This window comes from Mobula birostris, chromosome 30, assembly GCF_030028105.1.
Source record: "Mobula birostris isolate sMobBir1 chromosome 30, sMobBir1.hap1, whole genome shotgun sequence".
Classification (NCBI taxonomy): Eukaryota; Metazoa; Chordata; class Chondrichthyes; order Myliobatiformes; family Myliobatidae; genus Mobula; species Mobula birostris.
Window position 1 is genome coordinate 9,913,370 of NC_092399.1, and position 26,401 is coordinate 9,939,770.

At 42.2% G+C, this 26,401-nt stretch overlaps 2 protein-coding genes across 2 annotated transcripts; one reads left to right on the plus strand and one right to left on the minus strand.

Moving 5' to 3' along the window:
- Positions 1–243: 243 nt before the first annotated feature.
- Positions 244–19,783, minus strand: tmem50a (transmembrane protein 50A). The gene is made up of 7 exons (XM_072247118.1): positions 19,679–19,783; positions 14,023–14,122; positions 12,275–12,387; positions 9,278–9,345; positions 8,778–8,870; positions 3,195–3,255; positions 244–2,982 (listed from the first exon to the last, which is right to left on the minus strand). The coding sequence occupies exons 2-7, from the start codon at positions 14,119–14,121 to the stop codon at positions 2,937–2,939; spliced, it is 480 nt and encodes a 159-aa protein (XP_072103219.1). The 5' UTR covers position 14,122; positions 19,679–19,783; the 3' UTR covers positions 244–2,936.
- Positions 19,784–23,013: 3,230 nt separating this feature from the next.
- On the plus strand, positions 23,014–24,235 carry snrpc (small nuclear ribonucleoprotein polypeptide C). The gene has a single exon (XM_072246961.1). The coding sequence runs from the start codon at positions 23,103–23,105 to the stop codon at positions 23,586–23,588; it is 486 nt and encodes a 161-aa protein (XP_072103062.1). The 5' UTR covers positions 23,014–23,102; the 3' UTR covers positions 23,589–24,235.
- Positions 24,236–26,401: the final 2,166 nt, after the last annotated feature.

Here is a 26,401-nt window from a genome sequence, read left to right on the forward strand (position 1 = left end):
TAATGCAGAAAACTAGGTAATTGCAAGGGGTTCACAAACTTTTCCTTGCAACTGTATGCCATAAAATTTGTTTTTTGCAGCAAGTGTAATACATAAAACTACTATGTACAGTACTGTGCAAAAAGTCTCAGGTACTCTATCTATATATGCTTACAATTTTTGCCTAAGACATATGCACAGTATTGTATATTCTCAAAGTAACTGGGATGACAGAAACTCATTAATTACAAGTATCAAGTCACAGAGCTTTGAAATTTGGCTTTAATTAAACTGATTTTAACAATACTCAGTAACTGTTACATAGCATGTATACATCACAAATTAAATATTACACAAAATAGCAAGTCATTAAAAGACATAATTCAGCTTCATGATAACTTGCCAATAGAGAGATCATTGCATTAAACTTAAGTTTGCATTGCATTTATGTGCAAAACTAAATTATGTACAGAAGAGGAATATACAAAAAAGCAGCATTGCTAATCTTTTGCAGTAATTTTTAAAATGTAAAACTGAAGAGGAGAGCAAAATGAATAATCAACTCTCTACACACTGCGCAATCAGGATCATAGTTAAATGGAGCATTTTTTTAAAAAGTGCAGGTGCTGGAAAGAGGAAACAAAAAGGGGCCCTGAGGCTCAAATTTGGTCTCATTTCCGTCGCCACTGATGTTGCCCCACCTGCTAAGTACTTAGAATCTTTCTTCCCATCACAGCTAACAGTGGATAGGACTCGCAAATCTTGCTTAATCCATTTGAAGGATGTCAATACTGCTTATTCAATCTGCAGTGATGTCCTCAATACCTATTTATTATCGATTTATTTGAGATACAGCGTAGAATCAGTCCTTCCGGCCCTTCAAGCCACACACCACCTGGCAATCCCCGACTTAACCCTAGCCTAATTACGGGACAGTTTACAATGATCAATTAACCTACCAAACAGTAGATCTTTGGAATGTGGGAGGAAACCAGGGCACCCAGAGGAAACCCACAGAGTCACAGGGAGAACGTACAACCTCCTTACAATCAGTGGCAAGAATATTAATTTTAGAGAATAGAAGTGTACATGACTGTAATAGAAAACCAAATATATCTCCGTCAAATCAGATAATCATTGTTACTTAACCAAATTTCCTGTTGCTGTTTGCTTTATACTGAATTCATAAATGGATTTCAGCAATTCGAAATGGGGGAGAATGAGATTAGACAAGATCTAAAAGTTAATGAAGATTCTCTACAAAGCATGATATCTTTGAAATATCAAACGTGATGTGATAATCAGCACATCATAGTTGCAACCCGAGTTTAAGCTGAAAACTGCAAAAATTTCACTCGTCATTTATGGAATCATGATCAGTGGATAAACTTACAATGGCGACTGATTGCAAAAATGTTTCATGGCAAAGCACTAAATCATCATGCAAGGTGCAGTACAAATTAGTTACCTTTTTATATACAGAATTTTTTTTTGCATTTGTTTATCGAGATACAGCGCAGAATAGACTCTTCCTGCCTGTCGAGCTACACCAGCCAGCAACCCCCAGTTTTAGTCTAATCACAAGACAATTTACAATGACCAATTGACCTAATAACTAGTATGTCTTTGGATTGTGGGAGGAAATGAGCACCTGGAGGAAACTTATGAGAACACAGGGAGAACATACAAACTCTTTACAGGCAGTGCTGGGAATTGAACTTAGGTTGCTGGCACTGTAAAGCATTGTGTTAACCACTATGCTACCACACTGCTTGTAATATGTTGGGCAGGAATTTCCTGGAAGTCTCTGAGGTTACAAAATGACACATATCATAATGTTGTTTTCCAGTCCAAAAATTAGGAGGAAAATATTATGTTGTACAACCAAGTTCAGACCTTGGATTTTCTCTAACTTTTGTGAAGAATTGAAACTCTCTCCAATTTGAAACAGTTAGAAATAGACACTACCTCAATTCATGATGTTTTCTCGTGACATCTGATAAATCAAGAAATTCCAGTGCAAGTTGAACAACAGCTTCTTTCATGACATGTATGATTCTCAACTAGGTTGCCACCATGTTATCTCTGCTCATGTCCATTTTACTGAGTCTGGGGCCTGCTCTCCAATCAATATAGTCAAAATTGCAAAGCAGCTCCGTCAGACATTCCCAATTGTCAAGCAGCTTTGTAACATATCCATGGTCACCCCTCTACCAACTTCTATGAAACTATTAGGAACAATCCTCCAAGAGGGCCACAACTTCGTTGTGGTTTGGAAGATTGCGTGCCTCAATGACCTGGAGAGCTATGCTGGCGAGAATCAAGGCCTTGTGCCTTGGCTCTTGGTAGGGTCACCCACACCAAACAGGTCAAGGGTGGAGGCCAGATTAACAGTGATCCACTGGTCCTCCAGGTTCGGGGGTTCAACGCAGGGGTAACAACCCTGTTTAGTCAAACAAAGCTGTTAGAAAAACAGCAATGAAGAATCCTTTTACATCTGTGCAAGTTCCAAGGACAGAGAGAGATGGAGGACCTTCATTGCTGCCTTAAGTTGCAATGGTGTAATGGGCAATAAGAAATTAGGAACAATGACTTCCGAGGAATATATTAAAGACTGCAGCAGAGGGTTGGTATGAAAAGCAGTTTGCACCGTGCTGCGCCTCACCATTTCAGCTTTGCCAGGAAATTTGTATCCTTATTAAAAGTTCATGCCCTGCTTCAATCTGCAATAATTCTGAATTCCGTTCCAACTTCACATTTCAATTATATCATTCATTCTGATAGTGCACCTTTAAAAGCAAGCTATATATCTATTACAAAGTCAAATACTAGTGACAAATTTAAGGGTAAATTATAGCATTATGACATGTAAACTCAGTGATAAAGAAAATTCAAACAAATGTAGGAAGACTGTTACAGGATAATGAGTGTTCAAATATACTGCATTTCTTGGACATTTACTGCCACAGATCCTCTGTGCGCCCAAACTTGAAGACCAGACCTCTGCAGGCAAAACAAAATCATGAAAGGTTAGTTTCCGTGTAATCATTGAAAAGCCGATAGAATTAATGTGTAGTTTGTGGAAGCCCCAGGAAAGAAGCCCCTGTGGAAGATGCATGGTGGTGGTGGTGGTGGTGGTGGTGGGGGGGGAAGAGGAAGAGAGGAGAGGTCCCCCCCACCCCCTCCCAGGACTTCCATTCTTCTTTTCTACTTACCCAAAGAAGATAAATGCATTTTGGAAGAAGACAGCTATACCAGGGTAAACATCAGGCTTTTCTAAAGAAAGAAAATTAATTTATTTAATTAACAAAAAATGTAATCAATTGAATGCATTAAAACAGATGAAAATAATACAGAACACCCACTTATACAGCTCTTCAAATGAACAAAAGCATTGTTTATACTCTAGTCAGTAGTACCAGGAGGATGCGGGTTTGACCCTTTCAAAGCCAATTCTACACAGCAATTCAGTAGTCTCATTCTATACATCTTTATCTCTCAAAAGCACTGCAGTTTCTATTTAAGATTTTTAAATATTTAGCAAATTCACTTTAGTAAGCCATAACTTTGCAGCAACTGACTATCTATATAACTGCCTGGTATGGTGCGGACAGCCCAGCACATCTGTAGGTGTGAACTTCCCCCTATTCAGGACATTTACGCCGACAGATGTGTAAAAAGGGCCCGAAGGATCATTGGGGACCCAAGTCATCCCAATCACAAACTGCTGCAGCTGCTACCATCCGGCAAATGGTATCACCGCATAAAAGCCAGGACTAACAGGCTCCTGGACAGTTTCTTCCACCAGGCCATCAGACTGATCAATTCACACTGATACAATTGTACTTCTGTGCTATATTGGCTGTCCTGTTGTACATACTATTTATTACAAATTACTATAAATTGCATATTCAGACGGAGATGTAATGTAAAGACTTTTTTAGTCATGTATGTGAAGGATATAAGAAATAAAGTCAATTCAATTCATGTTAGTATATAAATCTTGTATTTATAACAATAAGTAAATTGGTAATAGTGACACTGTTACTACAGATTGTCATTAAAAATACCTACTAGCCTATGAGATTCCAAACTAGTGCAAGTAGTCGGCTCTTTGCTGTTTTAGCAGTTCAGCAACAAATAGATTTGGTAATGCAACAACATCGCTTTAGAATGAGATGAGAGGAATCACTGAGCACACCTGCACAGAGCATGTCGCAGGAAAGCAGCATCACATCCGGGACGTGCTCTCTTCTCGCTGTTGCTGTCGGGCGGGGGGGGGTACAGGAGCCTTGGGACCAATGTTCCCTCTAATTTTTAGTAGTCAGTGTGCGCAAAAAATCTTACATTGTGCAAATTTGTTTCCTGTGACAAAAGTATGTGAGCACTGAATGCACACATGGGACAGTTAATGTAGGTTTTCAGAATATTTGATGTAAAACTGCACAGAACAACAACAAAATAACATACATATTTAAGTCTCACACACACACAAAAGTTGCTGGTGAATGCAGCAGGCCAGACAGCATCTATAAGAAGAGGTACAGTCGACGTTTCGGGCTGAGACCCTTCATCAGGACTAACTGAAAGAAGCGATAGTAAGAGATTTTGAAAGTGGGAGGGGGAGGGGGGATCCAAAATGATAGGAGAGGACAGGAGGGGGAGGGATGGAGCTAAGAGCTGGAAAGTTGATTGGCAAAAGGGATACGAGGCTGGAGAAGGGAGAGGAGGCCTAGGGAGAAAGAAGGGGGGGGTGGAGCCCAGAGGATGGGCAAGGAGTTATAGTGAGAGGGACAGAGGGAGGAATAAAGAGAGGAAAAAAGGGGAAAGAAAAAAATCATAATAATGATAATAATAATTAATAAATAAGGGATGGGGTACGAAGGGGAGGAGGGGCATTAACGGAAGTTAGAGAAGTCAATGTTCATGCCATCAGGTTGGAGATATTTAATTTTTATCATATTTAATTCAGTTACTTTTTCTCTGTCTTTGGCATTTACCTATTCTTTGTAAACTATCTCGACTAATAGAACTTCCATCCCATTGATAGCTTTTGATTCTTATTAACATATCCAAATGACATTCACCTCAACGATTTCTCAGCTTGTTTTTGAGTGGATTCATTAGGCTAAAACCTCGCTCACAGTCCGCACTAGACGCAAGAAAGGTTCCCCCAATGTCCATCAACTGTGCAAGATCGCAAAACTGTTCATTTTGAAGTACAAATGCCACCATTTGAGCAAAGTTTGAAATCGGTTTGGATTTAATTTTTTCTTGCATGGAAAATTTGAAATCATTAAACTGTCTAACTATTACAATATTTTCAGCTAGAAAATCATGATATTTTAGACATAAGGCATTAACTTGTTCATCGCCAAATGTGAAGTCACAATCTGCAATTGCGGAGAAATCAAAAGCTGACCATTCTTGTACCTCAACTTTGTTCTCTTCTGGGTTTGATCGTTTTCGCTCTCGCTCATCTGCACTCAACCGTAACATGTGTAGCACTGCTGTAACGGGTAATGACGGGTTCTGTTGCCTGAGCTTTTGTACACTGTCCAAATGCGATTTACTTGCCAAATGATGCTTCAAAAAGTCAAGTTTCCAAATATCATCCCACTTCTTTCCACTAGCACATCCTCCAGCAACTTTCGCATCACGACAATACAAACAGATAACTCCAGTTTCCGAATCATACATAAATATTTCTTGTAGCTGAATGCTCATGACCTCTCGGTGTAACAGTTTCTACTATTTTGTTAAGCCATTCAACTTTAAGCAAATTTGCAGCTCTTTTGCGCTTCACGCCCTTCGCTTCTTTTGAATTCAACATAGTGAATCAGTATCCTTTCCAATAAAAACTTAGTAAGCTATCTACAGGATTTGAAACCGATCTTTGTAAACTTTACGATATGAACACTGTCCGCCAAACATGGCTGCCGCCGTGATGCAGCTGTACAAACCAGAACAGGATAGGTGAGGTGACGTGAATTAGTGACGTTGAAAAACCGACTAACTAGTTAACAGAAACAGTTAGTTAAAGGATTATTTTCAATAAGTATAATTATTAACTACTACATTATTTTAGGTAACTAACCTTTTGTGCGCACATTAATTTCCTTTCTGTGCTGGTCGAAAAACGTGCGCGCGCACAGCTTAAAGGGAACTATGCTTGGGACCCACACCACTAGGTTCAGGAACAGTTGTTCTATGTTTCTATTAGGTACATGTAACTTAGAAAAATAGAGGGCTAGGTAGTTCTAAGATAAGGACACGTTCGGCACAGTTTTGTGGGCCAAAGGGCCTGTACTGTGCTCACAAAATAATCTGCAGATGCTGGGGTCAAAGCAGTATTGTGCTGTAGGCTTTCTATGTTCTAAACTGGGGGGGGGGATGTCACTGGCAGCCACAAGACTGCAATTACTCAGCAACAACCTGCTCACTGATACTCTGTTTGCATTCTGCAAGGACCACTTAGCTCCAGACCTCTTCACGGTCTTCATTCAAACATGGACCAAATTCCAGATGAAGTAAAAGTTGCTGCCTTTGTCAGAAACAGCATTGACAGAGTAGAACAAAGATCTCTGGCAAAACTGAAGTCAGTCATCACGAAGGGGTTTACGCTCTTATGGGTGGGGTTCATAGCTCACACAAAGGAAGATGGCTTTTGTGGTTAGAAGTTAGTCAGTCAGGACCCAGGACATCACTGCAGGAGTTTCTCAGGAACGTCCTGTAATTATACTTAAGGAACAAACAATAAATAACATTGGCTCCATCAGAACGTTTTCTAAAACATAAGGAACTCCTGAAGCAATTAAGCTTTAGCAATGTAGGTGATGGCTTTATGAACTGCTAGTCACTATAGAAAGCAATAATATGCAGTTTGCTATAAACAACTTAACAACAATCTCTTATTTAATGTCAGCAAGTCCAAGGAGCTGATTTTGACTTGAGGAGGAGGAGGAAATCGGAGGTCCATGAGCCAGTTCTCAGTGGAGATCAGAGGTGCACAGGGGCTGCAACCTGAAACTCCTCGTTGTTATTACTATTTCAGAGAATCCGTCCTGGGCTCAGCATACAAGTGCACTTACGAAGAAAGCAGAGCAGCGTCTCTAATTCCATAGGAAGCTGCAAAGACTTGGTTTGACATCTAAACCTTTGACAAACCTCTATAGATGTGTAGTACAGAGTATATTGACTGGCTGCATCACAGCCAATGCCCTTGAATGGAAAATCCTACAAAAAGTAGTGGACATGGTCCAGCCTACCACAGGTAGAACTCTGCTCACCGCTGAGCACATCTACGCAAAACATTGTTGCAGGAAAGCAGCATCCATCGTCAGGAACATCAACCACACAGGCCATGCTCTCTTCTCACTGTCGCCATCAGGAAGAATGTACAGGAGCCACTGGACTCTCACCAACAGGTCCAGGAACAGTTATTACCCCTCAGCCATCAGTCTCTTGAACCAAATGGGATAACTTCACTCAACTTCACTTGATCCATTATTGAAATGCTCCCACAACCTTTGGACTCACTTTCAAGGACTCTTCATCTCATGGTTGTTTTTGATATGTTATGATCAGGATTCTGACCAGGTGGTGTGATCTGTTTGAAGCCTAGTCAAGAAAATGATCTTAGCTATCAAACCTCAGAACGCAGGTCACCTGCAATTAAGCTTAGGTTACAACAGTGGCTAAGAGTTATTATTTATTTAGAGATAGAGCACGGAACAGGCCTTTCAGCCCAACGAGCTGCACTGCCCAGCAACTGCCTACTTAACCCAAGCCTCATCACAGCTCAACTTACACAATGACCAACTGATCCACTGGAAGACCAGCCCTGTGTTATACGGATGCCTGGGAGCACGAGATGAAAGCGGGGACATTAACCAAACAACCTGGGAAGTCGTGGCAGCCGACCGCAGGTGAAGACAGTCCTTCGAGGCAGGTGTAAAGAGGAGCAGGCAGAAGAGATAAGAGCAGCGGGAAGCAAAGAGAAAGTGCAGACAACTAAGGGAAGCATTGACATCAGCACTTCCACAGCCTGGCACCACATTCACTTGATGAAAATATAGCAAGATGTGCTGCTCCAAAATTGGACTGTTCAGCCATAGCAGCTCTACAATGGACTGACACACAGTGCACACTACATATCTATTGTCCTTTCAGACAGACTGATGTCATCATCAATCACAGGACAATTTACACAATGACCATTTAACCTACTAACTGATACTGTACATCTTTGGACTGTGGGATGAAACCGGAGCACAGGCAGGAAATCCATGCAGAAGAACAAACTCCTTACAGAAGATGCCAGAATTGAACTCTGAACTCCAACATTTCGAGCTGTAGTAGTGTTGTGCTAACTGCTACATTTAATTAAACAGGTCCTTGCACATGCTCAAATTAGTTAACAAACTTGAATTTTGACAATTATTGCAGGAGGTAGAAGAGTGACCATATGGCACAACAGATGTTAAATATCAAAAAAGGTGATGTGTATTCAAGAATAATTCTGTCAACAGCATAAGTGTGTTTGAATTGATGGAGGTTCAGTCACTGATAAATTGTTAAGAGAAATCAGTAAACTCAGGTTTGTACAGAAAAGCTTAATCCAAAAAAAACAGTAAACATTTCTTCGCAGTAACACAAATGTGATCAAACTACATTTCTTTTTAATCTTTATAAAGCATTGACAAAAGAAGCAATTAATCATACACAACTCTTTCAGATATAGTCTGCATGGGACTAGTTTTCATAAAACAGATCTAGAATTACTTTTGTGAACTTACGTGGGACTACGTAACCTCCAAAAAGAATCCACATTGATGCAATAAGAGATCCAAATGCCAACATGAATCCAATGAACAGCCAGATTCGAGCCCCTGAAAAATCAAACTACTACTCATGAGGGCATGGCGCATATTTACAACAAAAACATCTATTTTATTAAAATAATTGGTAGCAACTTCTTTAAAATGTCATCTTTAGAAAAGTTCCAAGTAGTACATAAAGATGGACATTACCTTAATGATTCTCTTAGTAAGATTGATATTACTTAATTGATTCTCTATCAGCAAAGTTGTAAGTAATGAATGTTATGTAATATTGAGATGAATTATTTTATCAGCAGCATCGGAATACACTGTTTTGGGGATGTGTATATCGGAAGAAAGGCCTGGCAATCTACTTCCGTATCTTGCCACGAAAACCCTGTGGACAACTACACTATCCATAAGGTCGCCATGGATACAAATAAAAACAGCCTTAGGAAGATAACAGAATGAGATACCTGTCTGGCCCATACAACCTTCACTGTAGCCATCACCCCGAACTTGTCCATTTGAAACAGCATTTATCCTAAAAGGCACAAATTCAAGCTTCAGTGACAAAATCAGAATGGGATTGAAACAAATCTTCTATTTACTGTTGTAAATGAAACAAAAAAAAATCTGAAACAACTGCAGAAAATTCCAGAAACACATAGCAGGGAGCATCGGTGGGGAGAAAAAACACGGCTTGCTGAATGATTCTAACATGTTGTATTTTTATTTCCTTTGGGCAGATAAGAAAACAGTTCAACATCCACTTTGTGTGAACAAAGCAGATAACTAAAGTTTCTGCAGTCCCAGGAACTGTGCTGTTTGAATAGAAACTACAACAAAAGAAACAGCGAAGAGAAACGGTTTGAGAAATAATTCATAAACTACATGGAGTATTGTGTTCGCTTCATTATAAGGAGGAAGCGGAAGATTTAGAGCAGGTGCAGAGAAAAGTCACCAGTATGTTATACTGTTCTACATTCAATGTACATAATGTTCTGAAGCGCTCACTGAGACTTCAGAAAGGTTTAGAGTCCGAGGCAGTTTAGAGGAAAGACTTGAAATTGATCAAGTTACACAAGAAACAAAGACTTGTGGTTTTAGACCAGGAGTTCCCAACCTTCTTTACGTAATTAACTGAGGGGTCTGTGTTGGGAAACCCTGTTTTAGAAGGAAGAGGTGGGCTCACGCTGAATTCAAACACAAGACATCTCCAACGAATTACAAATTTAGAGTTATAAAGCTGCTTCATTTAGTTGGATCAGGAGATGAACCTGGTTATAACAATAAGTAAAATATTTCAGCATCATTATGACAGTCAAAGTAAACCATGTTCTTTTTACTTTCCATTAAAAAAGTTCACAATCTCAGAAAATGACATCAGAAAATTTCTGAAAACTGGAAAAATAAGGAAAGATTGAATAGGTTGAGACTTAATTCCTTGGAATGTAGAAGATTGAGAGGAGATTTGATAGAGGTATACAAAATTATAAGGGGTATCAACAGGATAAATGCAAGCAGACTTTTTCCACTGAGGTTGGGTGGGACTCCAACTAGAGGCCATGGGTTAAGGGTGAAAGATGAAAAGTTTAAGGGGAACACAAGGTGAAACTTCTTCACTCAGAGTCAGTGAGCGTGTGGAACAAGCTGCCAGCACAATGTGAGTTCGATTTCAATGTTTCAGAGGAGTTTGGATAGATACATGGAAGGTAGGAGTTTGGAAGGTTATGGTCCAAGTGCAGTGCAGGTCAATGGGAGTAGGCAGTTTAAATCAGGGGTCCCCAACCTTTTTTTGCACCGTGGACTCTCCGATGGTGGTGTCTGAAAAGAGGATGCAGTTCAAGTTGCATGCCATCTTGGACAATGTCTCCCATCCACTACATAATGTACTGGGTGGGCACAGGAGTACATTCAGCCAGAGACTCATTCCTCCAAGATGCAGCACAGAGCGTCATAGGAAGTCATTCCTGCCTGTGGCCATCAAACTTTACAGTTCCCCCCTTGGAGGGTCAGACACCCTGAGCCAATAGGCTGGTCCTGGACTTATTTCCTGGCATAATTTACATATTACTATTTAACTATTTATGGTTTTATTACTATTTAATTATTTATGGTGCAACTGTAACGAAAACCAATTTCCCCCGGGATCAATAAAGCATGACTATGACTATGGACCAGTTTAATATTGACAATACTCTTGCGGACCGGCCTGGGGCGGGGGGTGTCTGTTAATCACGACCAGAATATAGGTGATAAGTCAACTGTAAGTCACTTATAAGTGGCTAATACATTCAATTTCGTTTCTAAAAAGGGTTTATCTAATGAATTTAATATTAAACACAGCGCATATTTTCCTCGCATGAATATAGTGATAAGTCAATTATAACAGTGGTTCCCAACCTCCGGGCTACGAACCGATACATTGCCATGAAGAATGATGCAGCGGTACAGCGGTGGCTGGAACGCACCCAGCACATCATTAAGAAAAAAACCGAAATAAACGAGATAATTAATTAGATGCCACCTGGCACGTAAATGTCGGCCCAGATCAGAGGCACATTCTTCGCGGCAATGTTTCGGTCCGCGGCCCGAAGGTTAGGGACCACTGAACTATAAGTCACTTATAAGTCAATAGCATCATAACATTTTAAGTAATGTTTGGATATTAAAAACATAGCGCATATTTTTCTTGTATGAACATATAAAATCATTGCAACACATCAATATCGCTGAATCAGTGAGAGCCCTGAGCTTGTTTCCCTGCAACAAGACGGACCCATCAAATGGTGATGGGAGACAGCGATACTCGAAGGGGGTTCCTTATGTCCAGTCTATTCCGCAATTTAGTTTTTGTTGCATTCATTGCAGAAAACTCTGCTTCATAGCGATATGATGTTGGAAATGGAAGCAACGTTTTCAGTGCTTTCGTGGCTGTCTCAGGATACTCAGCCTGGCCTTTGATCCAGAATGCCGGCAGAGATATTATGTCAAACATACTTTTCAGCCCACCATCATTTGCAAGCTCGAGGAGTTGATCTTTTTCCCGCGCTGACAAAGATGATTCACCGGGGACATTCACAGGTGGGTCACGGAACCATTCCTTTGCACGTCTTGGGTCACTGATGACCTCGCCTGCGTTCAAGTTCAACAGCAGGCATGACAGGGAATGAGGAAAGGTGCAGCTGATTCATATCGCCAAATCATATTGCTTCCTCGCGGCCCGGTAGCACATGCTTTGCGACCCGGTGGTTGGGGACCACTGGTTTAAATGGCTTGTCATGGAGCAGATGGGCCAGAGGGCTTGTTTCTATGCTGTACTTTTCTCAGGCTCCATGGTCAATGAGGTTTCAAACAATCTGACTTAGGGCAGGAGTGCAGCCCTAACTACAGCAATATTGGAGGCAGTGACATATTCAAAGTCCAGGAAACAAACACAAATCTCATTGCTAAAATTCATCTCTACCTACATGAGAAATGCGAGGGTTGCTATAACACCGCAGGTGTGGTAGGAGTGGTTGAATCTTTCCATCTCAGGGTACTTCACAGCAGCATCAATAATAATCCACCAGCCTGTGAAAAACTACAAAGGCACCAAAATTGTGTTAGTCAATCCAGAATTAGTTTTAACTTATTCACAGTAATGTCTGACAGTTCAAGGATACAGAATATTTTCCTTCAAACCAATAAAAGGCACTAAAGATAATTCACCCAAAGTCAGTGAGAGCAAGTGGCACCAAATGAGGTGCCTGCCGACCCCGTCTCTCAGCCACGACAGCAAGCGCTGAAAGGCAAGGCAGTAAGAACACCCATCCGTTTCAGTCTGTGAGGCTGGGATAATCAGCCTTGGTCCCTGATCACATCATCCAGCTAATTATGTACAGGCTGAGATTAGGTTTGACTGTTAATATCCCAAATTCAAACCATTCAAACTGTGTTATCATCTTGAATGAAGGAGCAGAAAAGACAGCAAAGTCCATTTTGAGCTGAGTGGGGAGGATGGCGGGGTGGGTGGGTGGAAAGAGATGGGATGCCTGTACATTTTCCTCAGGGTAGAAGGTATCATGGAGTCTATAGTAACTCTCAGAACAATCCCAGTCCACTATTTCCCAGCAACCATTTTTTCTCATTGACACCTTCTATCTACATTAGGGGCAGTTTATAGTCGCTAACAGCCAGCATACTTCTTAAGGTGTGGAAAGATACCAGAGCACGCAGAAGAACTTATGGAGTCACAAGAAGAATATATAAGCTCTACATGGAAAGCAACAGAAGTCAGGATTGACCTTGGGTTACAAGAGTTACAAGATAAATCAGAATCAGGTTTATTACCACCAGCATGCGCATGAAATTTGTTAACTTGCAGAAACTTGTGACTGACAAATGCAGCATCGGTGACATCAAAGTGCTTGTTGAAGAGTGAAGATGGGAAAAAATATACATTTACTTACATGCTGTAAGGGATTCAACGTTAACAGAAATACAGCAGGCATTGATTCAAACAAACACCAGACTTCAATTCTCAATGTAAATTACAAGGAGTAATCAGTTTGATGGGTGATGGGGTGGAGATACGTCTCTACCAAAGGAGGTGTAAGGTGCTCCTTCCCTCTGCTAGCCTGCAGGTCACCTTTGGCAAGGTGTAACACCTACTTAGCCCCCAAAGTCACGTGAAGCCATGGGAGACGGCGGTGGATGGTCATATGAGCAACTAGTGCATATCACAAGCCCAGTTTATGTGACACCAGGCAGACAATCTCCGAAGATTATTGATAATGGCTAAGGCCACCCACACGTCTTGTAAAGACATTGCCCAGGTGGCAACAGCAATCCACCTCTGTAGAAGAATTTGCCAAAAACAATCATGGTCATGGAAAGACCATGATCGTCCCAGTGATATGACATGGCACATAACGAACAAACAAATCAGTCTGAAATTAAAAGGGTACTTTAGTAAGCAAACTATGCTATTACACTGAATAGGCGACTTGCCCACAAGAAATATGACTTGAAAAGTGATACAACTGTGAGATGTTCTTGTTGTATCAGCCAAGACAAGGAGCATCTTAATTAGACTACATAAGTCAGGCAACACTGACCAAGTTATTTTGTACCACTGTGACCGAGATCAAGGAAGCTTCCAGACCAGATCAACTTTGTCACACCAAACAGGTCACAGGCGTCAAAACAAGAAGTCAAATTTGCAGGGGATACATACCAACACACCAGCAGCTATGGATGCAATGGCATTTCGTTTTTCACTCCAGTCAATACATTCACATTCTGGACATCTGATGTTATCTAAAAATCCTGACATCCTGCAAGATCAAAAGTGCAATACTTAGACTTTAACTTAAATGCAAAGTTTAAGCAAGGATTTAATAACTTTGGAGGTAATTCAGAATAAATTCACAAGGCTACATCCAAATACTTTAGTTTTAGAAGAATGAGGAGTGATTGCCACTGTTGGCGAGGTGGCTAGCGTGGCGCTATTACAGTTTGGTGGTATTCTCAAGTTCAATTCCAGCACAGTTCTGCCAGAAGTCTCTGACCATCCCCCCCGCCTTAGAATGTGTGGGGTTTTCCCCAAGTGCTCTGGTTTCCTCCCCACAGTCTAAAGACACACTGGGTAGGTCAATTGGTGGTTATAAATTGTCTCGTGAATAGGTTAGGGTTAACCGAATTTGCTGGGGATTGCTGGGGTGGGGCATCTCAAAAGGGCTGGAAGGACCTACTCCACAGTGTATCACCAGTTCATTGGTGAGACAGGAGAGCTTGATCCCTCAGTTGTTGTGCAGACAAGCCCCCCGTGCCTCGTGGTTGCTGGTGGAGGTGAGGCCAAGCCTGCTGTGTGCCGCTGGACCCCGTACTGGGTTGGGGGCTTGCCCCTCCTGTTGGTACTGCCCTCTAGTGTTCGCTCCTGAGAAGACAAGCTTCAGTCTGCAGGCCATGATGCTCAGGGAATTGGGATATGTTATTACTGTTTGATTTTTTTTTTGTAACTGTGTTTTTCTGCTATCATAATTATTTGTGCCATATGTGCTGTATGTGACTGTTGGTACTGTGCTTTACACATTGGCACCAGAAGAGTGCTGTTGTTTGGCTGAATTCCTGTGTATGGTTGAATGACAATTAAACTTAAACCTGTTGGTAGGTATCAGATAGGAAAATAGAGGGTGAGATTAATCAGTCATGATCTTATTCCTCGTCATATTTTTACCCATTTATTTATCTCATCTTTTTACATACTCTGGATTCTTTCCACATGACTTTCTACCACTTTTGGTGCTCAGCTACAACTGCAATCTTATTTTGTGTTCTTAAGAGCTGGAATTTAAAATAAAAACAAAAAAATGGAAATATCCAGCATATCAGGCAATAGCCAAGGAGGGAGAAAGTTAATATTTACAGTCTGCAACAGGGAAAGTTGAGAGCGAAGCAGCTTTAAGCTACAATGAAGGCAGGCAAGAAAGATTCAAAGGTTTATTTTAATATCAGAGAATGTATGCTGTATACAATTTAAGTGCATTAGTGTTTACAATGATTAAACAAAGTGTTGCTCCACAGTTTGAGGGTAGAATCCTAATTATGTTATATTTTTAAAGAACACATACAGTACTCAACCTAAGTCAATACCTTTTCCACCTTAAAATACTCACAATTCTCAGTTAACCAAATAATCCACAGAACACTCAGAATGCTCATTTATTTAGTGATGAGCATTCCCTTTACCCTTTTGTGCATCGCATGAAAGATCCTGAATAAATTAATCACAGGCTGTTCTTACCACAAAAAGCCATTCAGTTTGTTGACATCCTTACCAGCTCTATTTGTAAAGAATGAATGAGAACAGAAAAGCCGTTTCCACTGATAGGTGAGACTAGAACTAGTGGGCATAGCCCCAAGATTTGGGGAGTAGATTTAAGACCGAGATGAGGAGGAACTGCTTTTCCCAGGGAGTGGTGAACCTGTGGAAATCTCTGCCCAGTGATGCACTGGAGGCTACCCCAGAAAATATATTTAAGATAAGGTTGGATGGATTTTTTGCATAGTAGGGGCATTAAGGGTTATGGGGAAAAAGGTAGGTAGGTGGAGATGATTCCTGGCAGGATGAGCCATGATCTTATTGAATGGCAGAACAGACTTGATGGGTCAGATGGCCTACTCCTGCTCCTATTCCTTATGTTCTTATGATAATTCTCAAGCAGCTCGACACCATCTAGGACAAACCTACCCACTTGACTGCAACTTTACCCACTAGTTTAAATATTCATTTTCTCCACTAATGTACACAGGCACAACAGCATGTAGTAACAGTGCAATCATTCGAGTTGAATATATTTTCCCAAGGGATGGTCTGTTAGTGGGTCTTCGGGTGGCTGAGGAGGCCAATGCAGGATCTACATGTTCTGGTGCAGGGTGGGCAGGAATAAGTGGGGGCTGCGGTTCATGGTGGGGTCTTTTGGTCGTTCAGTCTCTCCTTTCGCAGCTGCCGCTTGTCCTCTGCAGCACAATGGAGGCCGTTCTCACATAGTACAGTTCCCTCTTGAACAGAATTCCTCCAGGTGTATCTACTGGGTGCAATGTCTTCCCTGTTTTTAGATGTGATATTGAATTTCTTCAGGCTGATTTTGATGTTACCTTTGAAGTATTTCCTTTGCCCACCGGGGGCTTGCTGAGCTTCCTTCAAGTGGGAGTAAGGGATCCGTTTGGGGAGGAGCGAGTTAGACATCTGGACAATGTTACCTATCCGTCGGAGTTGGTGTAGCCTTATCACGGTGGAGATGCTGTTCATGTTGGCCTCCTCCAGTACGCTGGTGTTAGTCCTTCCAGCTGATCCACAAAATCTTTCATCAGGATCTTTGGTGGATTTGTTCCAGAGATTTCAGGTGTCTCCTGAAGGTGATTCAGCTCCATACAGTAATGTAGGAAGGACAACTGCTCGACAGAGTTTGGATCTGTGGGTTGTGCTCTTCAAAGACTCTTTCTCAAATCTTGCATAGGCTTCACTAGTACCACTCAAGCGACAGCCTGCAGTTTCACACCCAGGATACATGTTAGCACCTCTCAAACCTTTGACCTCCTTGGAAACTCCCGAAAGGCAGATTCCCTTGTAATTCACACTCAATAATGATTTAGAAATATATTACACCACTGCATTTAAAGACAAATAGGGCCAGACTCTAAATGCTGGGTTTGCCAGCCACATTCTGATCCTGAAAAACAAAATCCTTTTTAGAAACTCCACTTCTCATCCTCCCTCTATAGTCCAGCAAATTCTTTCTGCTTCCGTTATAATACCTCAATTGAATTTGCATTCCCCACTTTAACCATGTGAATTTTTTTTTGCCAATTGTTTTCATTCTCTGTCCATTTGTTCTTGAGCCCTAGGCTGAACAGAATAATTATCTCTGCCTTCTCAATCTTTATCCTTTATGATTTTATTACTTTTATCCCAGCTTCTCCCATTTATGTACAAAGCCAAAGTTTGCCTTCCCTGGAGATGTGTTTCAAAATCATTACTGCACTTTTCATAAGCCTTCCCACCTCTCTTCAAATGTACCAATCACAACCAGGGTTTAATATCACCGGCATATTAATATCACAGCAGTACTTTATAATTTCCTGTCAGTCACCTTATGTATAGATCTGTGCCTAGCACCACCTTATTGACATACATTGTACACAAGCTATCTTTATGTATTCACATGTGTTTTTTTATTATTATTGTATTTTTTATCTTTTGTGTTTGTTTGGTGCTGTATCGGATCTGGAGTGACAATTGTTTCATTCTCCTTTACACGTGTACAGGAAATGACATCAAACAATCTTGAATCTTGAAGAACTTCACAAAATGTCTTCAAATTTGTTGTTTTGCAGCAGCAGTACATTGCAACACATAATAATAAGTGTAATTTAGAGTATATATATATTTTAAAAAGTTAAAGGTTGTTCAGGCTTATTCCCTGCCTCATTTCCTTTCTTACTTCTCTGAACACATTGGAATTGACCTGCTTCTCATTTGCATCAATCTTTCAGTTGCTCTTCCCCCACTCCCACTATTTTGATCTTTATTATTTTTGCAACTATGGAGTTCCCTTTGTTTCTCCCTCATGGCAAAGTACCTAGATGTGCAGATATAACACCTCCCAATGTAAATGGTGTGCTGTTGTTCAATTAGGGCTTTAATTCCAGTTTATTCACGTTAGCTCTGTTCTTACTAGCTCTTCTCCAATTGAATACGTTTATTTTAGTGTTACTCAAGCCCCTGATCACTGGTCATAACAAGTACTGCACGGTCCATAACTGATAAAAGTGAAGCAATTTGCCTTTAAATAGACTCATATCCAACTCAGGCAAGGTCAAGTTCCTCTCGGGCTGGAAACATGCTGATCGAGGCTTTTAACACACTGAGGAACTCCTCTCACTCTTCAACCCTGAAATTACTGCAATCTCAGTTGAAGTTAACAAGTGAAGAGCCCTTGGTATTACAGGAAAGATACTAGCACAGATACTAGTACTAGCAGCCACACCACTTTGACAGGCAGTTAAACCAGGCGAGGGTCACTGGCGGCCTCATAGCCCAGTGAGATAGGGACATTCCTGTCCTAGCATGTGAAGTCAGCTCTGCAGGACCGGGCAGATGAGATCTACAGTGAGATCCAATAGCTAGGAAGGCAGCACTGCAACACTCCATGGAGAGGGAAGGGCACGACAAAGCATACAAGATATCATGGTCATGCACTGAAACCGAAGATGACCCCAGTTTGTATCACTGGTCTCGGACTTCTGAGGTGAAGAGTGTGGAACTGCCCTCCTTTTTCCATTTTAAAAACTCTACCGCACTGGTTTCCCGCCATCGTTGGACTCGATGAACAGCCACCATCCATCCAAGCTTATGCATATCTTTGCAATGTGCCACAAGTTTTCTCCTCAATATCCTATTCAGGTCTGCAAGTGAGAAAATAAACCATCTATTCCAACCATTTGCCTTTTGCCCATTAACTAATTGTAAATTTATTACCCCAGTATTGTAGTTTTATTTAATACCCTCATATGATACCTTTTGAAAGTCAAAATACACAAGATCCCTGAGAATTGTCCCAATGCCAATCTAATGCACTCCCTCTTCTACTTTCTCTGAGCACATAGTTATTTAGAATATCTTATTTTGATTCTTATTGGCATGTGACATAGGGAGCAATCCTAATACTACCATTCTGAGTTCCATCTCCTTAAAATCTGTCTGGTGAACCTCCTTTTGTTTTCTATTTACATTGTTGGTTCCAATATGGGGGTACACTCAACCTTCCTGAATTTCCTACAGTAACTTCAGTAAAATCCTTAGTTCTAAAATCACAGAAGCATCATACTATACCACAACCACATCTGCAAACACCAGGTTGCTTTCCCACCCAAGAACATTCTTACTCACTTGACCTTTCACCTCCTTCCCTATATCATTAAGCCAACCATGGTCGAGGTCCTGTCTGCATTCCTTCATCAGAACTTTAATGAATACCAGCTACAAAGATTTAAGAACATAAAATGTGTATGCATACGCAAAACGATGACGTTCAATTTGCACTCCTGGGTATCTGCCAGTCCATTTTCCACGGCTACAAGCCCATTCTGCCACGAAGCGGGATAATTTCCCCCACCGCGAGCAGAGTGCCCGTCATCATTCCAAACTGGTGTGCGGTTACCACAGACCTCTGCCAATCCAACACCGGCCGGGGCAATAAAACCCCAATTTTAGAACCGCATCCATGGCCGTAATGTGTGCGCCACGTTCATAGTAGGAAAAGAACAAAACCATCAACGCTAACTTTCGGCTTACCAAAACAAAAAAACCCCTCACAATCCGTACTTACTTCACAAGCCACAAATCCGGCCACAAACAATAGACAGCTGCCCCGTCCGAGCAAGAGAGCGATGCGCATGCCCGCTAGGAGCTGACCGTCACGTGATCGGTGGCGTCATCCCCATGACGCAATCCTCCCGTCTCCAGCGCATAACAAGCGGAGGGAGGGAGGGAGTAGTGCGCATGCGCACCAGTGAAAGTTTAGGGACAGCTCCACCTTTGAGTGACTTTTCCTTTAGATATATATAAAAAAAGGAGGGGCGGGGAACCACTGTCTTGCTAAACAAGTTGGTCTGCCAGCGCATCGAGATTTCTGTGGAAGAATGCTGCCGCCTGATACATTTCAGAATGGGGAGGGACATAGAGGCAATGAAACATGGGGTTGTCTCCACAAGAGCTCGGTGGGGAAGGTCCAGACTGTGGCGTTCTTCTCCTACTGGAGAGCGAGGGGCCAGGTTGGGGGAGAAAGCCCCTCAATTATATCTGGAACAGTATACCACCCCAGAGTGGTAGCAGTGCCATGGATGTGCATTGACTATGAATGCAAATAATGAAAACGGTTTATTCTTGTAAACATATTCCATTAATATATACAGTACTTATAAAAGTTTATATCGTTAAATGTGGGGAGCAACAGTCCGAGTGCAAGGTTTCGAGAGCAATGCACACAAGTTCTGGAGGAACTCAGCAGGTCGGGCAGCACCTATGGAGAGGAATAAAGAGCCGACCATGGGGTTCACAGGACGCCTCTGTTAACGGTAGGGGTCCACGGCATAAAAATGGTTGGGAACCCCTATAGCTGACGGGCGTTTCAGACCGCCGCCCTTCATCAGGACAGTTTCGATCCGTGACGTTTGCAATTCCTTCCTTCCCTCCCACGCAGTTGCTGCTGAACCCGCTGAGCCCCCCCAGTAAAACAGATACAAGAGACTGCTGATACAAACACACACAACATCAGTGGAGGGAAATGGATGGTTGCTATTTCAACGGCTTGAACACGGTTTCAGGTTTCAGTTCTCTTGTATCTCGCCAGCGGATTACTCCCTACTGCTGCAACAAAGAAATGTGCAGAATCAAATTTAATATCATCAGCATATGTCGTGACATTTGCTAACTTTACGGCAGCAGTACAATGCAATACATGATAAATATGGAGAAAAAAGACTGAGTTACATTAAGTATACATATGTCTATTAAGTAGTAAGTTAAAGTAAGTAATGCAAAATAATAGAAATAATAAAAGTAGTGAGATAATGTTCATGGGTTCAATATCCGTTTAGGAATCGGATGGCAGAGGGGGAGAAGCTGTTTCTGAATCGCTGAGTGTGTACATTCAGGCTTCTGTACCTCCTTCCTGACGGTAACAGCGTGAAGAGAGCATGTCCTGGGTGGTGAGGGTCGTTAATAATGGCCCCCACCTTCCTAAGGCACCGCTCCTTGAAGACGTCTTGGATACTACGGAGGCGAGTACCCACGACAGAGCCGACTAATTTTACAAGTTTCTGCAACTTTTTGGTGACTTTTGAAACAGTAATGTCATCATCCGGTATAGATAGAAAGATACTTTATTAATCCCAAAGGAAATTACAGTATCACAGTGGCTTTACAGGTGCACAGATATACAAATATTAGAAGTAAGAAAGTATTAAAAAAAGTTGCCTCAAACAGTCGAACGGGGGGGGGGGGGTCATCACTTGCCCTGGCCGAGGGTTGGAATGGCCTCATACAGCGCTCTTTGGAGCAGCGCAGTTGTCTTTAGTCTATTACAAAAAGCACTCCTCTGTTCAGCCAAGGTGGCATGCAGAGGGTGAGAATCATTGTCCAGAATTGTCAGGATTTTCCGTAGGGTCCTTTGTTCTGCCACAGCCTCCAGTGTGTCCAGTTTGACTCCTATAACAGAACCAACCTTTCTAATTAGTTTGTTGGCATCACCCTTGCTGATGCCATTGCCCCAGCACATCGCTGCATAGAAGATTGTACTGGCGACAACAGACGAGTAGGACACGTGAAGGAGAGGCCTGCATACTTCAAAGGACCTCAGTCTCCTCAGGAAGTAGAGGTGACTCTGGCCCTTCTTGTACACAGACTCTGTGTTGGTGGTCCACTCAGGTGCACCCCCAGGTCCTCACCACCGACAGTAACAGGGGCAGTGCTTCGTCTTCCTAAAGTCCATCATCATCTCCGTTGTCTCACTGATGTTCAGCTGCAGATGATTCAGCTTGCACCATTTGACAAAGTCCTGCACTAGGGCCTCATCCTCCCGCCCTCCCTGTATACATCCAACTATTGCTGAGTCATCAGAGAATTTCTGCAGATGACATGACTCAGTATGGGATCTAAAGTCCAAGGTATACAGGGCAAACAGGAAGGGAGCCAATACAGTCCCCTGTGGGGTCCCAGTGCTGCTTATAACCATGTCTGACACACGGCTCTGAAGCCTTGAGTATGGGGGGGGGGGGTTGCAGCTACTGCAAGGATCGAAATAAGCTGCAGAGAACTGTAAACGTAGTCATCTCCATTCGTAGTACATTTTCAAGGAGCAATGCCTCAAAAGGGCGGCGTCCATCATTAAGGACCCTGATTGCCACCATCGGGAAGGAAGTACAGAACTAAAGGCACAGAGTCAACGATTCGGGAACAGCTTCTTCCCCTTTTGCCATCAAATTTCTGAATGGACATTGAACCCATGAACACTACCTCACTACTTTTTTTTATTTCTAGTTTTGCACTACTCTTTAAACTAATATATATTGTATAATATGCAAAACACGAATTCTAGTAAATATATATGTACACTTCCTGTAATTCTTGTTTTTTTTATTATTAGAAAACATTGTGCTGCTATTGTAAAGACAATAAATTGCACGGCATACGCCGGTGAAATGAAACCTGATTCTTAATTGCTGACACAACAATTCAGGCAAAGAAAACAGTTCACATATTGCATTAAAGACACTCAGTTAAAACCTGTAGCGTTAACTTTATATATCCCTGCACGGATCACTGCGTCTGTATTTCACCTTTCCAGGATTTTCCCCATCGATTTAATTCTAAATTGTGGCAAAACCACATGGCTTGAGGCTGGGACAAGCTACTGTACATGCCTGGCGGCGGGTAGTCACGTGTGCTGCGAGGCGGCCTGGCGGCGGGTAGTCACGTGTGCTGCGAGGCGGCCTGGCGGCGGGTAGTCACGTGTGCTGCGAGGCGGCCTGGCGGCGGGTGGTCACGTGTGCTGCGAGGCGGTCTGGCGGCGGGTGGTCACGTGTGTTGCGAGGCGGTCTGGCGGCGGGTGGTCACGTGTGCTGCGAGGCGGTCTGGCGGCTGGTAGTCACGTGTGCTGCGAGGCGGTCTGACGGCGGGTAGTCACGTGTGCCGTGACGCAGCCGCGCTCTCGGACTCGGAGACGGACGCCAGGCCCGGGCGGAGGAGACAAGATGCCGAAGTATTACTGCGATTACTGTGACACCTACCTCACTCACGACTCCCCGTCCGTCCGCAAGACGCACTGTGAGGGGCGCAAGCACAAGGAGAACGTCAAAGACTACTATCAGAAATGGATGGAGGAGCAGGCCCAGAGCCTCATCGACAAGACCACGGCCGCCTTCCGCCAGGGCAAAATCCCGCCCACGGCCCCCTTCCCGGCGCCGGCCGGGCCGCCCCCGGCTGGGGCCGCCATCCCACCTCCGCCTGGGAACATCGGAGTGCCGCCGCCGCGGCCCGCCATCCTGCCCGGACCCCCAATGGGAGGGCCGCCCATGATGCCGATGATGGGCCCGGCGCCTCCTGGTATGATGCTGGTGGGCCCGGGGATGAGACCGCCCATCAGCGGCCCGGTGCCCATGATGCCCGGCCCGATGATGGGGCCTCACCGGCCGATGGTGGTGCCTTCACGACCTGGATTAGTACGCTCGACCAGATAAGCAACGCCTGGACCAGGGACATTAGCCAGGGCGAAGTTTCACGCACCCTGAACCGAGACAATCGGACGGCAGCGCCGCCGTTTCAAAATCAGTTCTTTGACTCTTTTGTTACAGGGTCGAAGCAGGTCCTATGTATGTCGCCATCTTCATTAAACAACCGAACTGTGAGCGGATTTCCAACTTGCAAGTTTGAATTAACGTGTACTGTCCAGTTCAGGGATTTACTGACGGACTGGAGGAAAGGGCTGGGTTGTGTGTTACTTTTTTAAGAAGCTGTACAATTGCTATTTCCCCCAGTGTATTTTTGAGATTCTAATTGTCCATTTATTCGGTGCCACATTATTTTAGCCTGAAAATTTTAAAAAAATGTATGGTTGAAAATCCTTGTTCTGTTCAGGGTTTAAAACTTATACAGAGTTGAAGACCCCCAAATCCACAGGAAGTGATTTGACCCAACTATATAAGGCAATTAGTCAAAATATTGACGTTTTAAATTTGCCTTTTAAGCAGATGAATCAACTGACTGGAAAGCGTTGCTTGAAGTACACTGTTGTTGAAAGACACGAATTGGTTATACTTTGTTTTGAAATCTTGTAACATTGGATATAATTTTTTAGTTTGTAATAAACATTGTTTGGTTGACCTAATTTTCTTTAACTGCTTGATATTTTGGCAGAAACTTGACTGGAACCATTAACCAATCGAAACAGCTTTGAATGAAGTGACAAGTGGGGATGGTAATCTCTGCTTTGGCAGTTGAACCCACAATCTTCCAGCACCGCATGATAAGTTGTTTAAAACAGTACCAATTCTCATCTGATTGTTTATGTATGAGATTCCCTCTTTATGAAGTGTATTTGAATTTCTAGCACTTGTATTTAACTGAAAGGGTAGTTTCTTCTGCTAAAAATGTGCAGAAAGTTCAACCATGCCATCAAAATTAAGGCATCTAGAGGAATGTTTCCAGCCAATATTTATTGTGGAACATTCTAATTAGTGTACCATGCTGTTTCCAATGAAATATGTTCATGCTTGACTCAATCATAGCATCCACTTAAATCTACATCATCACAGTTCAAATCCAACTTCTGTTGAACGGTTGAATGAAATCTAGCCTGATAATGACATTGTGTTTGTTTGATGTAATGGAGATGGGAAGATTGTTATTCTTTGTCACTGACGTTCATATTTGAAGTTCGATAGAAAATCTTAACTTTAGTTAGATTTAAAATGGAAAAAAACAACATTGCCATGAAACTCTTTGCTCTGCCATTCTTGCTGAAGCAATGTTGTATTTGAACAGGGGTTCCACCAAACTTTTATGCCACAGACCCCAAGTTGGGAAACCCTGTATTAGAAAAATATGGGCTCATTCCTTTGGAAACCAGGATTTGGTTGGCAAGAAACATGCATTTCCAGCAGCTGCAGACATTCTCTTGTTTGTGATTTGGTTGGCAAGAATTTGTTTTTGAGCTTTCACGAAGAGCGCAGTGGTTAGTGCAGCGTGATTACTGCTCGGGGCATTGACGTTCAATCCCGGCAAAGGAGTATGTGCTTCCTTCCCATGGATCATATGGGTTTTCTCTGGGGTGCTCCAGTCTCCTCCCACAGTCCAAAGATGTACCTATCAGTGGATTAATTGGTCATTGTAAACTGTCCTGTGATTAAGTTAGGGTTAAATTGGATGCCATTGGGAGTTGCTGAGTGACATGGCTTGAAGGGCCAGAAGGACCTATTCCGCACTGTATCTAATTAAATAAGCAGCAGTACCTTATCAAGGCCACTTCTGAACCCTTTCTATAGTTAGTGAAATAGGATAACATTCTGAACAAAGATAAACTGTACCATATTGAATTTACTTGTTAGCATTACATGCTTCACTTCATATTTAAGGCTTCTCATGAAATCTGTAGTCCTTTTCCCCCAATAATGAAATATATTAATATTAAAAGTCAACTTTCCTAATGTATGTCACTAGATTGCATTTTCTTGTGGCTACTCCTGTGAGATAGTTAGCAAGGTACCAACATGGCTTGGGAAGAATATTGTTCACTTTGTCTCTTGAGCACAATTCATTTCAACTGTTGGACCACCAGACCATGCAAAGAATGAATCAAAGCCTATCCCTGGTGTTTGCACTGTGACTTGGTGCTCTTGACAGTTAAATGTATTCCCATTTAATCAGGTATTTGATGATTAACCAGTAGTTTTGGGTGTAGTGCTAGAGATGATGAACCAGAAGGCAAAGAGGTTGTTGAGTAGGTATATAAACATATGTAGAAAAAGGTACTGTAATTAAAAAAACATATTTTAATTTTGCTGTTCTTGATGCCTTGACTACTAGGATTGTAATAACAAAGGGGACACTAATAGGCAAAAGAAGATAAATATTTTTATGATGGCAAAAAACATCCCTTCTGACACTTTTTGCAAATAACGGAATTAACATTACCAGAGGTTGCTCAGTACATTTTCTTCTCTAGAATGCTGTGGGTGATGGGCACTTTTCCTTTGCCCAAATGTTGGACTATTTGTCCATGTGGAGTCCTGCTGGGTCTTGTGCGTTGCTGTCTACACAGGTATTTCCACCATTGGTTAGCAAATGCAAAAGGGATTCTACTTACAATTATTTTTGGAAATTTCTAACATTGCTTTTGCATATTTTTAACAGCAGATTGGGCTGTAGCAATTGGAACTCACATGATGAAGGTACAAACAGCTTATGAGGGTAGTGTGAGCATGAAGCCTCACTATTGAGGGGGAAAAATAACTTAAAGGTTCAAAGTAAATTTATTATCAAAGTACATATGCCA

Bases quoted from the DNA above. Each gene is read 5' to 3' on its own strand.
- tmem50a (XM_072247118.1), bottom strand. From the start codon at position 14,121: ATGTCAGGATTTTTAGATAACATCAGATGTCCAGAATGTGAATGTATT. The intron at 9,346-12,274 runs GTAGGTAGAGAT...TGTGCCTTTTAG, and splicing joins GCAACCCTCGCATTTCTCAT to GATAAATGCTGTTTCAAATG. The intron at 3,256-8,777 runs GTAAGTTCACAA...TTCTTTCTTTAG, and splicing joins TGGAGGTTACGTAGTCCCAC to AAAAGCCTGATGTTTACCCT.
- snrpc (XM_072246961.1), top strand. From the start codon at position 23,103: ATGCCGAAGTATTACTGCGATTACTGTGACACCTACCTCACTCACGAC.